At 37.5% G+C, this 16,681-nt stretch overlaps 2 protein-coding genes across 2 annotated transcripts in view; one reads left to right on the top strand and one right to left on the bottom strand.

Moving 5' to 3' along the window:
• On the bottom strand, positions 1-1,271 carry LOC124782387 (UDP-N-acetylglucosamine transferase subunit ALG14 homolog). Its single transcript, XM_047253936.1, has one exon. The coding sequence runs from the start codon at positions 890-892 to the stop codon at positions 227-229; it is 666 nt and encodes a 221-aa protein (XP_047109892.1). The 5' UTR covers positions 893-1,271; the 3' UTR covers positions 1-226.
• LOC124782371 (protein TFG-like) overlaps positions 1,072-16,681 on the top strand; it is a 60,214-nt gene continuing 44,604 nt past the window's right edge. Inside the window, exons 1-2 of the mRNA XM_047253934.1 lie at positions 1,072-1,616; positions 10,039-10,180. Coding sequence (XP_047109890.1) covers positions 1,539-1,616; positions 10,039-10,180 — 220 coding nt within the window. The 5' untranslated portion in view covers positions 1,072-1,538. The remainder of the gene's footprint in view (positions 1,617-10,038; positions 10,181-16,681) is intronic.

Here is a 16,681-nt window from a genome sequence, read left to right as displayed (position 1 = left end):
TTATGTATCAGATGTTTATTACATAACTTATTTGTTAGAAAATTGTTGACATGAGTCAATGTGATAAACAGTAAGTCTTGTCCAGGCATGGTACCTCACATATGTAACACACAGATCATTAACCTCCCCAGCTAGTAACTGCACACAATAATGAAATTAATACCATTAATTAAAAAAGCTGATATGTAATGTTTTCTTTTAATTATGAGGCTTGAGAATACAACTCTTACACCAGTCTTCCAAAATATTTACTTCTCTTATATTTTTCGTGCAATTCTTTCCACTGGACAAAAAATTCGTCTACAACATAATACAATATTTTTCCAGAAAGAGATAAAGTATTCACTCTACACACACTTTCCACAAAAACTGTATAGGTATCACTTATAAACATGACGTTCATTAAAAAAGAAATTATGCATATGGGTATACATGTACCAGGTCCATTGCACAACAGTAATTTTGGCCTTAAGGCCCACATAATTGGAACGCATACACAGAAGGAATGTAAAGTTGTAAACACAGATGTAAAATACGACTGACTGACACTCCTACTACGTGGTATCTTAACTATCTTGAATTCTGCTTCCTTCAGATCACGATTTAATTTATTTGCTAAGGCCTCTTCCATTGACAGTATCTTGGTTTCGCTAGAACTGTCTGAAGATGCCACGATGTAAATTCTGGGACTGTAGACACTTGGATTTAGGCATCGCATAAGTCTTAGTATTTCGGCTGTGTGGCCACCGGAGCCAATTACGATCGCCGTTTTAATCTTGTTGCTGCAGACATGCTTATTGTACTGTGTTCTCTTAATTAAAATGTTCACTATTACAAACAAAATTCTCCCAATCAAAAGTAAAAGTAGTGACAACAAAAGTATTACTAACATCCTGAACTCTGCACGTTCGTTAATTACCTGATACACTGCACACCACTTCTACAATACAGATGCATATTTTTCTATTACGTTTACATATAATAAACGTAAACAAATCCAGCTATCGCAACAAAGATATTATATGGAAGACATAAATTATTCCACAGCAGAGATGCGAAAATTAGGATAAATCGCGCTGTACCTCTTGCTTAGACGATGCTCTCGATTGTAAAAACCTGTATTATTTGTAGGGGGAAAGATAACTGTTGGATTCTCTGCTTTTATTGTTCGTTGTTGTACTACTGCACATCGATTAGAAGTGTACATCTTTAATGCCATGATTTGACGTCTGTGAACTTCAAAGACAAGTAGACAAGAGACAACAGACCGGTAACGTGGACGATGGTGGTGGGGCTGTGACAGTGTTAAGTGTAAACTAAACATTGTGTTAAATTCAGACATACATTCTACAACTTTCAGCCGTTATGTTCAGAAAAGTTATATTCTAGCAGCTATTATATTATATATCATAATTGCTAGTTAACATTCAGTTACGAGCTGGACGAGAAAGAGTAAAGTTAATTAAGTAAACAACTATCAAGTAAGATATTAATTATCGTATATTATTTAGAATACTAAAATTGCGTGTAGCAGCGGAATGACTTCGTTCTCGAAAGGTGGTTCAGAAGACCAAACCTACACACATTTAGACCTTAGCGGGAAACTCATCATAAAGGTTTGTTACAACATAATCCTTTTCATTATACGTAGTTTTATTTTTGTTCAATACGACAACTGGAACTGTTTAGGTGTTCAGACAGCGTGGTTCTTTTAAGACACAATCTACCCACCATCATATAACTAGGATCACATCTGATGTAAATACTTCAGCCAAAAGTGTTAACCTCGGAGAGAAAGTAAAAATTGATTGTGAAAAATTATACATTCGTAGCTTTGGTGTCGGAGAGAAGTTAATGGTGAGCTATTGCTGGCTCATATTTAAAGTTTTCACATTGATTTTATATTGTTCCAGTTGTGGTAGCCATAATCTAGGTATTTAGAAAAGTCATAGTGATGTGAGAGCAATTTAATGAGTTTCCGTTTTACATAAATCAGATAGGTCTACGATGTGTAAACAGATTTCAGGGATTTGTAAACAGATGATATCATGTGAATATTTGATAGTTCTCTCTTATGCATATCAACATTTGATCTCTGTAACCTCCCTAACAGGGTTTGGGTAGGCTACATTACATACTGCTAGGCCTATGTCGCTTTCTCTTTCCAGTCGTGAACTGTATGTAGAAAGAATGACTATTGGGTAGCCTCTGCATGAAATGGAAACGATTTTGTTACTACGTTATTGTATTTCATGAGATGTATGTGAGAGGAAATTAGTGTTAGGCCTACTTGACTCCTTTGGGACCCCGAACCTTCGGAATTTTAACAAGAAGCCTCTCTATGATGCACTGACTATGTCTGGTGTGTCCAGAACTGGATTTGTATGAATATCTCAATGGTGCTCGCTCCCAATGACGAAATAATCAGCTCCTCATTAACTCTCCTATAGCTTCCCTACCTTATACTACCAATTCCAGATTGACGACCAACAACCAAGAACTGGTTGAACAATAGTTTCTTAAACTACCTCATTTAGCATACATATCATTACATTTCCTTAAGGGTTCTTTCATTGTATCTGTCTGGCATTTGCATTTTGTAAAACTAGTCTTTAGTGCTAATTTCCGAAGTTCAGTTGCCCAGGACATACTTTCCTATAAGTGTGATGCTTGTGACTATCCATTGATTGCCTACAGCGTAAACAGATTGAGTATTTCAGCATATTTACTCTTAGCAATTTCTTTGTCTTTAGCATCAGTGCCTGTCCATAGCCCAAGCATCAGTCTTCTGCAGGTCTTACTGCATTTTACCACGAGATTTTGGGGTAATGATTACTCTGTTTGCGAGGTAGCCATATGTAAATGGTCTTGTGGAACTCCTGACGCACATAGGGACAGTTGCATAGCACTTCCTTGGAGCATGTTATAAGCTATTTTCACATCTCATGACTTTTCTCCATATGCAAAATAGTGAATGCTGTTTGCTGAGACTCTTTCAGTCCAGTTAAAACTCGTTCAACTTCTGGAAAGTATTTTTACTCAGTGACAGCTTGGAATTGTATCAAAAGCCTTCCAGAAGTTAAATAATGTCAGGTTGATACCACTATTGCTGCTCTCTGAATCTTGTTGATGAATATAATGAACAGAATTTCACAAGTCACCATTGATAAATATAAACTCTGAACAGAAGTCTGTTGCCAAGGCAGAATACTCAGTTTCTGGTTGTGTGAATTGATGAGAAATTGAATTGGAAGAAACACATTGACGATCTACTGAAATGGTTAGGTTCAGCTACTTATGCTATTGGGGTTACTGCAAATTTTGGCGATAAACATATCAGTAAATTAGCCTACTTAGCCAATTTTCATTCACTGCTTTCATATGGCATCATATTTGGGGGCAATTTGTCATTAAGAGAAAAAGTATTCTTTGCACAAAAGCATGTAATCAGAATAATAGCTGGAGCCTACCCAAGATCACCATGCAGACGTTTATTTGAGGAACACGGGATATTCATGGTACCTTCACATACATATATTCATTTATGAAATTTGTCATTAATAACCCATCCCACTTCAAAAATAACATAGAAGTGTATAGCTACAAACCAGAAGAAAGGATGATCTTCACTAGTCTTGATTAAACCTCACTTTGGCACAGAAAGGGGTGAATTATGCTGCCACAAAAATTATTGGTCATTTTCCAAATAGTCTTAAATGTCTGAAAGATAGCCAACCAACATTTAAAAGCAAATCAAAAGAATTTCTGAATGACAACTCCTTCTACTCAATAGCTGAATTCTTAGATAGGAAGTAGTAACTGAAAAAAAAAGTGTAAGGAAAACTTATGTTAAAGTCACATGTTACACATCATTACGAAATGTTGTATTCATGACCTATGGAACAAGGATTACTGTATGTATGTAAATAGCGGAATCCCTGCTGATTTCCACGGAGAACATATTTGATCTCCTAATGGCAATAACGTGTAATTGTAAAACATTCCATTACTCTACAACAGAGTGGCACCAGCAGTCAAATGAATCTGTAATAGTATTGTGTGAAGTGTAGATAAAATGTAGGCATTTTCGTGTGAGAAAAATATGGCATATGCACTGCTTAGTTGTTATGTAGGTCTGTGTTTACACTACTGTTGCAGATGAAAAGTGCTGACTGCTTTGTTTGAGGGGTATAAATGGAAAGTTTCTAGAGAAAGAAAAATAACAAGCATGTTTGTTTGCACCCTCGGTATATTACCATATGTAACTGACACTGCAGTTCAGGTATCATCAAAACATAGAATATTCACACAGGAATTGCTCATGAAGTGTAGCGTATCCAAAATTGTTGCTGACTAATTTGTTGTAGAGGTGGTTGTCATCTTTGGATACTGATGTGAAGATCTTGGATTCAGTTCCAGATTGGAATTATCTCCGGGAATGTTATGAAAAGAATAGTTGCTACTCACCATATATCTTCATCTATGCTCTGCAAACCACTGTTAAGGTGCACGTCACATTGTACCGTTATTAGGGTTTCTTTCTGTTCCATTCATATATGGAGCACAGGAGGAACGATCATTTCAGTGCCTCTGTGCAGGCAGCAATAATTTCAATCTTATCCTCATGATCCCTGTGTGAGGAATACGCAGGGGGTTGTAGTGTATTCCTAGAGTCGTCATTTAAAGCTGGTTCTTGAAACTTTGTTAGTAGACATTCTCAGGATAGTTAAGTCTATCTTTGAGTCTTACATTTCTATTCCTGCAATATCTCTGTGACACTCTCCCAAGGATTAAACAAACTGTGACCATTCATACTGCCCTTCTCTGTATGTCCCCTGTTAGTCCTATCTGGTATGGGTCCCACATTTCCACATACTTGAGTAATATTTTAGAACTGGGTGCATGAGTGATTCGTTAAGCAATCTCGTTTGCAGACTTGTTTCCACTTCCCCAATATTCTGCCAATACAATGAAATCTACCGCCTATATTTCCCGCAGTTGAATCTATGTGATCATTTCATTTTACATCCCTACAAAGTGTTAGACCCAGGTATTTGTGTGAGATGGCTGATTCCAAGAGTGACTCATTGATATTATAATCATAGGATAGGCCTACTATGTTTTTTCGTTTTGTGGAGTGCAAAATTTTTCATTTCTGAACATTTAGAATAAGTTGCCAATCTCTGCACCATGTTGAAATCTTATCAATAACTGACTGAATATTTATGCAGTTTCTTTGGCAGTACTTTGTTATACTTAACTACATCTTCTGCAAAAAGCCTGATTTTACTATTAGGCTAATATTGTGTGCAAGGCCATTAATGTACAATATGACCAGCAAAGGTCTCAACACACTACCCCACAGCACATCTGAAGTTACTTCTACATGTGATGATGGCTCTCCATCCAAGATAACATGCTGTGTCCTCCCTGCCAAAAAGTGCTCAGTCTAGTCACAAATTTCACTTGATATCCCATATGATTGTACTTTTGACAACAAGCGTTGGTGTGGTATTGAGTCAAATGCTTTTTGGAAATCAAGAAATTCTGCACCTACCTGGTTGCCTTGATCCAAAGCTTTCAGTATATCACATGAGAAAAGTGCGAATTGGGTTTCACATTATCGATGTTTCCGAAATCTATGCTGGTTGACACTGAGGTGGTCATTCTGTTCAAGACACCTCAGCTTAGAATGTGTGCTAAGATTCTACAACAAATCAATGGCAAGGATATTGGACAGTGGTTTTGTGGATCACTTCTACTACCATTCTTGTAGACAGGAGTGACTTGTGCATTTTTCCAATAACTGGGTGTAGTTTTCTGTTCAAAGGACCTATGAGAGATTGTAGATAGAAGAGGGGCTAACTGAGCCACAAATTGAGTATAGAATCTGACAGGGATTCCATCAGGGCCAGGAGCTTTGTTCAGATTTAATGATTTCAGCTGTTTCTCAACACCTCTGACATTAATACTTATTTCATTAATCTTTTCAGTGGTACGAGAATTAAATTGGGGCAATTCTCCTGGGTTTTCCGTTGTAAAGGTACATTTCAAAATGGAGTCAAGCATTTCAGCTTTTGCTTTGGTACCCTCAATTTCAGTTCCTGTCTCATTCGCTAGTGACTGGTCACTAACTATGGTGCCAGTAACAGTATTTATATACAGCCGGAATTTATTTGGGCTCTGTGAAAGATCATTGACAACATTCTGCTAGAGTTAGTCACTGAAGGCATCAAGCATTGGTGTCTTGATGGCCAAACATGTTTCATTCAGCATCTCTCTCTCTATATATAGCCCTGTGCTTTGTTTTACACCTGTTACACAGTACTCTCCGTTTCTTTAGGAGTTTCTTTACAGTGACTGTATACCATGGAGGCTCTCTCCCATTATGAACTGTTCTACTGGGTAACTATCTATCCAATGCATGGTCAACTATTATTTTAAACAAGAGCCAGAGCTCCTCTATATGCTCCTGACTTGTGCTGAAAATTTCAAGTTCCTCATTGAGATATGAGACGGCTGATTTTTTATCTTGTTTACTGAACATATATATCTTTCTGCTTGTTTTAGTTGTCCTTCGTACTTTGGTAATCATTGCTGCCAGAACCATATCATGGTCACTGATACCAGTTTCGATGTCGACATCCTCAAAGAGGTCAGGTCCGTTTGTTGCCACTAGATCCAATATATTTCAGTGATGAGAGGGGTTTTTAGGTAGTTTTCAGAGAAGGCTTTTAGTAAAGTTTCACAGGATGTCTTATCACACCCACCACTAACAAAACTAATTTTCCCAATTAATTGTTGGATGATTAAAGTCTCCACCGATGATTGCAGTATGATTGGGGAACTTATGTGCAAGTGAACTGAAGTTTTTTCTAAAGTTTTCAGTTACATCGAAGATGAGTCTCATTGGCAATAGAAGGATCCAATTATCAATTTATGCCCACCCCAGATACTAAGTACTGCCCAAACAATCTCACATGCAGCTTCAGTTTCTACCTCAGTGGATAGGCACAGCAAAAAGATTGTACAACGCACACTCACGCTAATGCAACTCACACACATATGACTGCAGTCTCTGGCTGTTGGTGCCCTTAACAGCCAGAGACTGTGGCTGTGTGTGTGTGTGTGTGTGTGTGTGTGTGTGTGTGTGTGTGTGTGTGTGTGTGTGCGCGCGCGTGTGTGCACTTGTGTAAGTTCTGTCTCCAACGAAGGCCTTGTTAGCCGAAAGCTCATTTTCTGACATTCTGTTTGTTGTGCCTATCTGTGGCACAGCATCTCCACTATATGTTGAGTAGCAACTGTCCTTTTCATAATATTATTACATTTCATCCTGGATTTTTCATTGTTAAACAGTGAATGTGACAAGCAAGCCTTCGAAGTGCAAGCTATCAGAAGGCTCGCTCCAGACTGGGAGCTACGTGGCAGTTATTTATTCAAAGTTAATTTCATGAGAAAACTTGTAACTTGAGCAGTAAGCAGCATATCAGCATATGCCAAAAAGTTTTTCTTCCAGCCTTGACTGCACTAACACAATGAAAAGCCTTGAGTACTGATTTCAATGTGTTATGACCATCAACAATTGCTGTGTTAGTACTGAAACTGGTATTTAAGTGTGTGCATAAATGATAAAGACGGATAAAAGGAATGCCTTTTTATTTTCAAGAAGTATGATTTCTATTTTCGGCCAGTATGAGGAAATGAACATGTACAGATATGCTAAGATCTATTGCCTCAGAAACACTATGCCTGAATTATTGTGAAGAGGTCTTCCATACACTGGAGTTGATTCCATTATGTACTACATTTTGTCTGCTTAGCAAAGATACAACTCTTTGTTGAGATTCTATCCTGTTACACTAACCATGTTAGCATAAAGCGTCAGTGAAATGAGGTTAAAAGGGTCAGTAGTATAGCTTCATTTGTAATCGATGTTTCAGATGAGACCAAATAATACAGGTACAACACCCAAATTTTTATCTTGCTTTGTGCCCAAAGTACCAAATTTCCTCAAACTGAATTTTAAAAAACACTGTTTACGTTAGGGCCTACATTTATATTTTGTACTGTGGTTTATTCGGAAAAAAAAAAATTCAGTACTTCTCCCGATACTTGCTCGGATATCGATATTATCGTACAATTTGCATGTCACGTGGAACTATTGGTAGAATTCTGGGCTCAAGACTGTGTGGTAGTGCTAATACCTTAAAATGACACAAAATTTTTGTTTGCCAGCCATGAACAATCCATCTGGTATATATATATATATATATATATATATATATATATATATATATATATATATATATATATATATATAAAAAAAGAAAGATGATGAAACTTACCAAACAAAAGCGCTGGCAGGTCGATAGACACACAAACATACACACAAAATTCTAGCTTTCGCAACCAATGGTTGCCTCGTCAGGAAAGAGGGAAGGAGAAGGAAAGACAAAAGGATATGGGTTTTAAGGGAGAGGGTAAGGAGTCATTCCAATCCCGGGAGCGGAAAGACTTACCTTAGGGGGAAAAAAGGACAGGTATACACTCGCACACACACACATATCCATCCACACATACACAGACACAAGCAGACATTTGTAAAGGCAAACTCTTTGCCTTTACAAATGTCTGCTTGTGTCTGTGTATGTGTGGATGGATATGTGTGTGTGTGCGCGAGTGTATACCTGTCCTTTTTTCCCCCTAAGGTAAGTCTTTCCGCTCCCGGGATTGGAATGACTCCTTACCCTCTCCCTTAAAACCCATATCCTTTTGTCTTTCCTTCTCCTTCCCTCTTTCCTGACGAGGCAACCATTGGTTGCGAAAGCTAGAATTTTGTGTGTATGTTTGTGTTTGTTTGTGTGTCTATCAACCTGCCAGCGCTTTTGTTTGGTAAGTTTCATCATCTTTCTTTTTAGATATATTTTTCCCACGTGGAATGTTTCCCTCTATTATATTCATATATATATATATATATATATATAAAAAGAGCAACTTTCATGAGAATGAAAAGTATCAGTGTCTAACAGTAACTGATTTACAGGACATCTACTGTAACTACAAACAATGTGTGAGCTATGTGTTATATTTTTTGTTTTTACTTCTGTTAATCACTTGGTTATCTCAGATGCTACTTACTTTTAGTTGCAGACAACAGTTGTCAAGTACAGTAATGTAAGTATTGTGATGTATTTTCATCACATAATTTGTTTCTTCTTATAGTGTCTTTGTTATGCTACAGTGCATCTGACACATGCTGCAAAACTACTTAGACAAGTGGTAGCAAACTCAGCAATATCCATTAACAGGGAGCTTGTGAATACCTCTGGTGCAGCACCACACAGCAGTTGCTACCAAGGCATTACTGCATACTCTCTCATAGACATGGAGATCACATAGTGTTGTTTATTCGCAGTTGGTGCACTGGTATGAAGTTATCCACACTAAAGGATTCAGTCATTCTCTCATTTTGATTTTCCATTTTTTAAATCTGCACTGTGAGATAACTGTTATTGTAGAAACAAACTGGGTCAGCTAGTTGTCTTGACAGAAAGGGATCTGGTTGCCCAGCGTGTTGGTGAGGTGTCTGGGTGACTGCTGCGCTTCATCATGAAACTGAAGCATAAAGGTAAACACTGCATCATAGGGTACTAGTGTCTTTAAAGGTGCATAATGAGCTTCAGGGCCTCTTCCTGTACATATTGAAGCTGGCATATGTAAAAGTTAGTGGATTCCGTCACTGTGTGTTCCAGTACTCAAGCACTGGCCTAAGGAGTACTAAGTGTTAATACAGACAGACATTGTACTCTTGCATGCTCAGCTGTTTTGCTAGTCGCTTTGTTGTTCTGATCCAGATATAATATTTACTCTTCAAAATCCTCTTCAAAAGAATCTGATATGAAGGGAAAAAAAAGTAATAGGCACGTATGCTACAGCAAAGATTTTACATTTAAAAATTATTATATTCATATGCAGAGGACTAAGTGACACTGTCATTGAACTCTTTATTAATAAATAGTCTCCTCCTCCTATTTACAGGCTCAACTTGGAGATGATGTACGTAGAATCCCTATTCATAATGAAGCTATAACATATGATGAACTTGTACTGATGATGCAGAGAGTATTCAGAGGCAAATTGAGCAGTTCTGATGAAATTTTACTTAAATACAAGGATGAAGGTTAGTATCCTTCAGTTTGCTTTCTTTTTTTAAAATGTAGTGTTAGATACAGAGGAATATCCAATATTGTTGACCTTAACCAGTGATGTAGGAATGGTGACAGATGTTATAAACAAAATGAAGAATACTATGTGATATCAGTGGCAATTTTTCCAAAACAGGCTAAGTTACAGACAGATCTCGCACCTCACTGATGTATTTTGCTTTCACATTCATTCACTTCACCAAATAACAACCAAACTGTGAAAATACACACCAAAAAGTGATGTCACAGCAGTCATTAACTTTGCATGACTCGCCAATGCTACTCAGAAAAGTGTTAGCATTATTGAATATTCCTCTTGACTCATAGTATGTAACATTTAGTAGAAAAATATTATATTTCTTGTTGTAGCACGGTAAAAAAATTCTTAAAGGACAAATCTCTCTAAATTTATGCCTTTTAAGAGGGTGATAAGGTGTGGTCATAGTTATCTGAAATGTCGTGGTGGATCCAGTAACCAAAATTACATTTGAACTCAATGGAATTTTTTTTGTATATTCTTTTTCTTTTACATCTATTGTTTGTAAGGGAATTGAGTGTATTAGCTGGAATGCATTTTTTCACTTATATTCTGTGTTCATGTTAAATATATGCTATCCATATTGGAATTAAAAATCTTGGTTTCCTGGAAGACACTGTATAAATTACAATACATGAAGTACCTAAAAGTACCAGATCAGGTTTCAAATTAGTGTCCGTAAACTTTTAACCTTGATGACCATGTAAAGATTAGATTCCTAGTTTAGGGACTTACAGTCTTCGCTATTAAATTGTGATTCTCATAATGCTGTCAAAGTGATTGAGATAAACCACTCATTGAAATCTATGTTCACCGTAACTAAGATTTCACATTCATATTTGTTGACTCTGAACCTATGTATTAGTTTCCAAGATGGCCTAGTCCTCAGGCTTCATTATATATCAGTCTGTCGCCGCAACCTACATCAGAAAAATTATACACTACTAGAAAAATATTAGAACACCTGCCTGGAAGGATGACATTGATTTTGATCCGATGATGGCATATGCCACCTGAGGGATAGTAAATGTACTGATAATGGTTTCATTGTTTTCCACCAACATATAGCATAAATTCATAAATTCACTGTAGCTCCATTCATTGACATATGGTCACGACACACTACAGATACATAGAAAAACTCATAAAGTTTTGTTCGGCTGAAGCTGCACTTCAGGTTTCTGCCACCAGAGCGCTCGAGAGCGCAGTGAGACAAAATGGCGACAGGAGCTGAGAAAGCGTATGTCGTGCTTGAAATGCACTCACATCAGTCAGTCATAACAGTGCAACGACACTTCAGGACGAAGTTCAACAAAGATCCACCAAATGCTAACTCCATTCGGCGATGGTATGCGCAGTTTAAAGCTTCTGGATGCCTCTGTAAGGGAAAATCAACGGCTCGGCCTGCAGTGAGCGAAGAAACGGTTGAACGCGTGCGGGCAAGTTTCACGCGTAGCCCGCGTAAGTCGACGAATAAAGCAAGCAGGGAGCTAAACGTACCACAGCCGACGGTTTGGAAAATCTTACGGAAAAGGCTAAAGCAGAAGCCTTACCGTTTACAATTGCTACAAGCCCTGACACCCAATGAGAAAGTCAAATGCTTTGAATTTTCGGCTCTGTTGCAACAGCTCATGGAAGAGGATGCGTTCAATGCGAAATTTGTTTTCAGTGATGAAGCAACATTTTTTCTTAATGGTGAAGTGAACAGACACAATGTGCGAATCTGGGTAGTAGAGAATCCTCACGCATTTGTGCAGCAAATTCGCAATTCATCAAAAGTTAATGTGTTTTGTGCAATCTCACGGTTTAAAGTTTACGGCCCCTTTTTCTTCTGCAAAAAGAAACGTTACAGGACGTGTATCTGAACATGCTTGAAAATTGGCTCGTGCCACAACTGGAGACCGACAGCGCCGACTTCATCTTTCAACAGGATGGTGCTCCACCGCACTTCCATCATGATGTTCGGCATTTCTTAAACAGGAGTTTGGAAAACCGATGGATTGGTCGTGGTGGAGATCATGATCAGCAATTCATGTCATGGCCTCCACGCTCTCCCGACTTAACCCCATGCGATTTCTTTCTGTGGGGTTATGTGAAAGATTCAGTGTTTAAACCTCTTCTACCAAGAAACGTGCCAGAACTGTGAGCTCGCATCAACGATGCTTTCGAAATTGATGGGGACATGCTGCGCCGAGTGTGGGAGGAACTTGATTATCGGCTTGATGTCTCCCAAATCACTAAAGGGGCACATATCGAACATTTGTGGATGCCTAAAAAAACTTTTTGAGTTTTTGTATGTGTGTGCAAAGCATTGTGAAAATATCTCAAATAATAAAGTTATTGTAGAGCTGTGAAATCGCTTCAATCATTTGTAATAACCCTGTAGTTGCCGTTTTGATATCCATGTTGATCAAACCTAATGGATTGTATTGTATTTTTCATTACTTCTCTGTAGACCCTCAAATTTATTTTAGATAATAGAAGAGATGTATTGAGATTAAATTTAATGCACAAAATACTGCCTAGTGTTGCTCCCTCGTCACTGGTTGTTGTTGTTGTTGTTGTTGTTGTTGCTATTGCTCTTGCTATTGCTATTGCTATTGTGGTCTTACATCCCAGAGTCTGGTTTGATGCCGCTCTCCATGCTACTTAATCCTGCGCTACCCTCTTCATCTCTCTCTGAATAACTACCACAACCTATATCCTTCGTAATCTGCTTAGTGTATTCATCTCTTGCTCTCCCTCTAAGATTTTTACCCTGCATGCTTCACTCCAATACTAAATTGGTGATCGCTTGATGCCTCAGAATGTATCCTACCAACCGATTTCTTCTTCTAGTCAAGTTGTGCCACAAATTCCTCTTCTCCCCATTTATATTCAGTATGTCTTCATTAGTTACATGATCTGCACATATAATCTTCAGCATTCTTCTGTAGCACAACATTTTGAAAGCTTCTATTCTCTTTTGGTCTAAACTGTTTATTGTCCATCTTTCACTTCCATACATGGCTACACTCCATACAAATGCTTTTAGAAAAGATTTTCTGACACTTAAATATATACTTGACATAAACAAATTTCTCTTCTTCAGAAACACTTTCCTTGCCATAGCCAGTCTACATTTTATGTCCTCTCTACTTCAACCATATCAGTTATTTTGCTCCCCAAATAGCTGAACGCATCTACTACTTGAAGTGTCTCATTTCATAATCTAATTCATTCAGCGTCACCTGATTTAATTCAACTACATTCCATTATCCTCATTTTGCTTTTGTTGATGTTCATCTTATATTCTCCTTTCAAGACACTGTCCATTCCATTGAACAGTTCCTCCAAGTCATTTGCTGTCTCTGACAGAATTATAGCGTCTCCAGCAAACCTCAAAGTTTTTATTGCTTCTCCATGGATTTAAATTCGTACTCCAAATTTTTCTTTTGTTTCCTTTACTGCTTGCTCAATGTACAGATTGAATAACATTAGGGATAGGCTACAACCCTGTCACACTCCCTTCTCAACCACCGCTTCACTTTCATGACCCTCGACTCGTAGACTCGTGTAACTGCAATCTGGTTTCTGTACAAATTATAAATAGCCTTTCGTTCCCTCTATTTTAGCCCTGCCACTTTCAGAATTTGACAGAGTATTCCAGTTAACACTGTCAAAAGCTTTCTTTAAGCCTAGAAATGTAGGTTTGGCTTTCCTTAACCTTGCTTCTAAGATAAGTCGAAGGGCCAGTATTGCCTTATGTGTTCCAATATTTCTCCGGAGTCCTAACTGATCTTCTCCGAGGTCAGCTTCTACCAGTTTTTCCATTCGTCTATAAAGAAATCGTGTTAGTATTTTGCAACCGTGACTTACTAAACTGATGGTTCTGTAATATTTACACCTATCAACACCCGATTCCTTTGGAATTGGAATTATTGTACTCTTCTTGAAGTCTGAAGCTATTTTGCCTGTCTCATACATCTTGCTGAACAGATGAAGAGTTCTCCCACGGCTATCAGTAGTTTTAATGCAGTGTTGTCTACTCCCGGGGCCATGTTTTGACTTAGGTCTTTCAGTGGTCTGTCAAATTCTTCATGCACTATCATATCTCACATTTCATCTTCATTTATGCCCTCTTCCATTGCCATACTATCGCCCTCAAGTACATTGTGCACAGACCCTCTATATACTCCTTCCACCTTTCCGCTTTCCCTTATTTGCTTAAGATTGGTTTTCCATCTGATCTCTTGATATTCATACATGTGGTTCATATTCCCCCAAAGGTCTCTTTAATTTTCCTGTCGGCAGTATAAATCTTACTCCTAGTGATATATGCTTCTACATCCTTACCTTTGTCCTCTAGCCATCCCTGCTGAGCCATCTTGCACTTCCTGTTGATCTCATTTTCACCTGCTTAATTTACTGCATTTTTTATATTTTCTCCTTTCATCAATTAAATTCAATATCTTTTCTGTTACCCAAGAATTTCTACTAGCCTTTGTCTTTGTACCTAATTGATACTCTGCTGCCTTCACTGTTTTATTCCTCATAGCTATCCATCCTTCTCTTACTGCATTTCTTTTCCCTGTTCTTGTCAGTCGTTCCCTAATGCTCTCTCTGAAACACTCTATGACCTTTGGTTCTTTAAAACAGTGGAAAATCCAGGGTGGAATGTAAAAATATTATGAAAAGGAAAGGTACTACTCACTATATAGCAGAGATGCTTAGTCACAGACACAACAAAAAAAAAAGACTCTCACAAATAAGCTTTTAGCCAGCAAAACTGTCATCAAAAATACAGTAGATCACACACACACACACACACACACACACACACACACACACACACACACTCTGAGACATGATCCACACATGACGCACAGTCACGTGTGTTTCTTCTGTTTTAATCTATAGTTCATAATCAATAAATTGTGGTCAGATTTCACAATTGCCCCTGGAAATGACTTACAATTTAAAACCTGGTTCCTAATTCTCTGTCTTACCATTGTAGAATCTATCTGAAATCTTCCAATGTCTCCAGGCCTATTCCACGTATACAGCCTCAATTCATAAATCTTCAACCAAGTGTTAGCTATGATTAAGTTACGCTCTGTGCAACTGATGATGGGATTCTAAGGATGTAACATGCTGATGACATTCTGTTTGCAAATACCTTTGTGTGTTCACACTACTTCAACTGAGAATCAATATTCATTCCTAGACATTTTGCATTTGTTACACAGTCTATAGAGGTGCCATCTACATTTAACTTAACATTGTCATTTTTCGTCTTCAAATTGAAATTCATAGCATTAGTTTTCTTTATGTTCAGCATCAATTTATTGCTTATTGATCAACCATAAACTTCCTTGAGAGTTTCATTTGCTTTCTCTGCAAGGAGTTTTCTTGTTTTCTCGGTGACTATAATATTGCTGTCATGAATGAAGAGAATTTTTTCACCATGAGTACCACTACTGGGAAAGTCACGGATGTATATCAGACAAAGTATTGGTCCTAATATGCCATCTCACGGAACTCCTATATTAATGTATTTTGGTTCTGATCAGTGTTTTACTAAATGTTTAGATCTATTTGAAGTATGTGTTATCTCTACTCTTTGTACCCTATCTGTTAGGTATGATCGAAACCAGTCATTAGCAACCCCTCTTATTCCTATTGCTTCTAATTTATTTAATGAAATCTAGTGGTCAACTGTATCAAAGGCCTTAGAAAGATAAAAAAAAATATGTATGTGACACACTCATCTTTATCAACAGCATCAAGTACAACTTTTGTGAATTCTACTATGGCTGACTCTGTATTTTTGCCACTTCGGAAGCCAAACTGTGATTCGCTTAAAGATTGTATTTATTCAGGTAATTTATTAATCTGTCTTTCATAATTGCTTCTATTATTTTTGAGAATGGCGACAGCAGGAAAATGGGCCGGTAATTTTCTATGTCTTCTGCATTACCTTTCTTAAGCAAAGGTACAACTCTTGCCTGTTTAAACTGCTCTGGAAATGTCCCTGATGTGAAGGATTCATTTATTATATTTGGTAAGGGGCCTTGTATAATCCCTTTGCATTGTTTTATTACACACATTGATACTTCATCTAAGCCAACTGACTTTTTAATTTTTGAAGTGTTATTGACTTCATTCTCTGTGATTGGAAGTAACATCATTGTATTTAGTGCAACATTATTTACAGGTGTTATATTTGTTTTGGGGAATTTTTGCTGTAACTTCTCTGCAGTACTTGAAAAATGCTTGTTTACATAGTTTGCTAAGTGTTGTGGATCATTTATTACCTTATCCCCCTCCCGTAGCAGTATGTTATTTGCATTATATATTATTTTGTTATTAAATGACTTTTTTTGCAGCAATCAGCACTTTCCTATAGATCTTTTTGTATCTATGACAGAAATTTAAGAATTCTGGATCATTGCACATC

The sequence above is a fragment of the Schistocerca piceifrons genome, chromosome 1 (assembly GCF_021461385.2).
Source record: "Schistocerca piceifrons isolate TAMUIC-IGC-003096 chromosome 1, iqSchPice1.1, whole genome shotgun sequence".
Classification (NCBI taxonomy): domain Eukaryota; kingdom Metazoa; phylum Arthropoda; class Insecta; order Orthoptera; family Acrididae; genus Schistocerca; species Schistocerca piceifrons.
Note: the sequence above shows the minus strand (reverse complement) of the source record. Positions and strands in the feature narration are given on the sequence as shown.

What these genes read in the sequence shown, in the direction of transcription:
- LOC124782387 (XM_047253936.1), bottom strand. Translation starts at nt 892, where the DNA reads ATGTTAGTAATACTTTTGTTGTCACTACTTTTACTTTTGATTGGGAGA.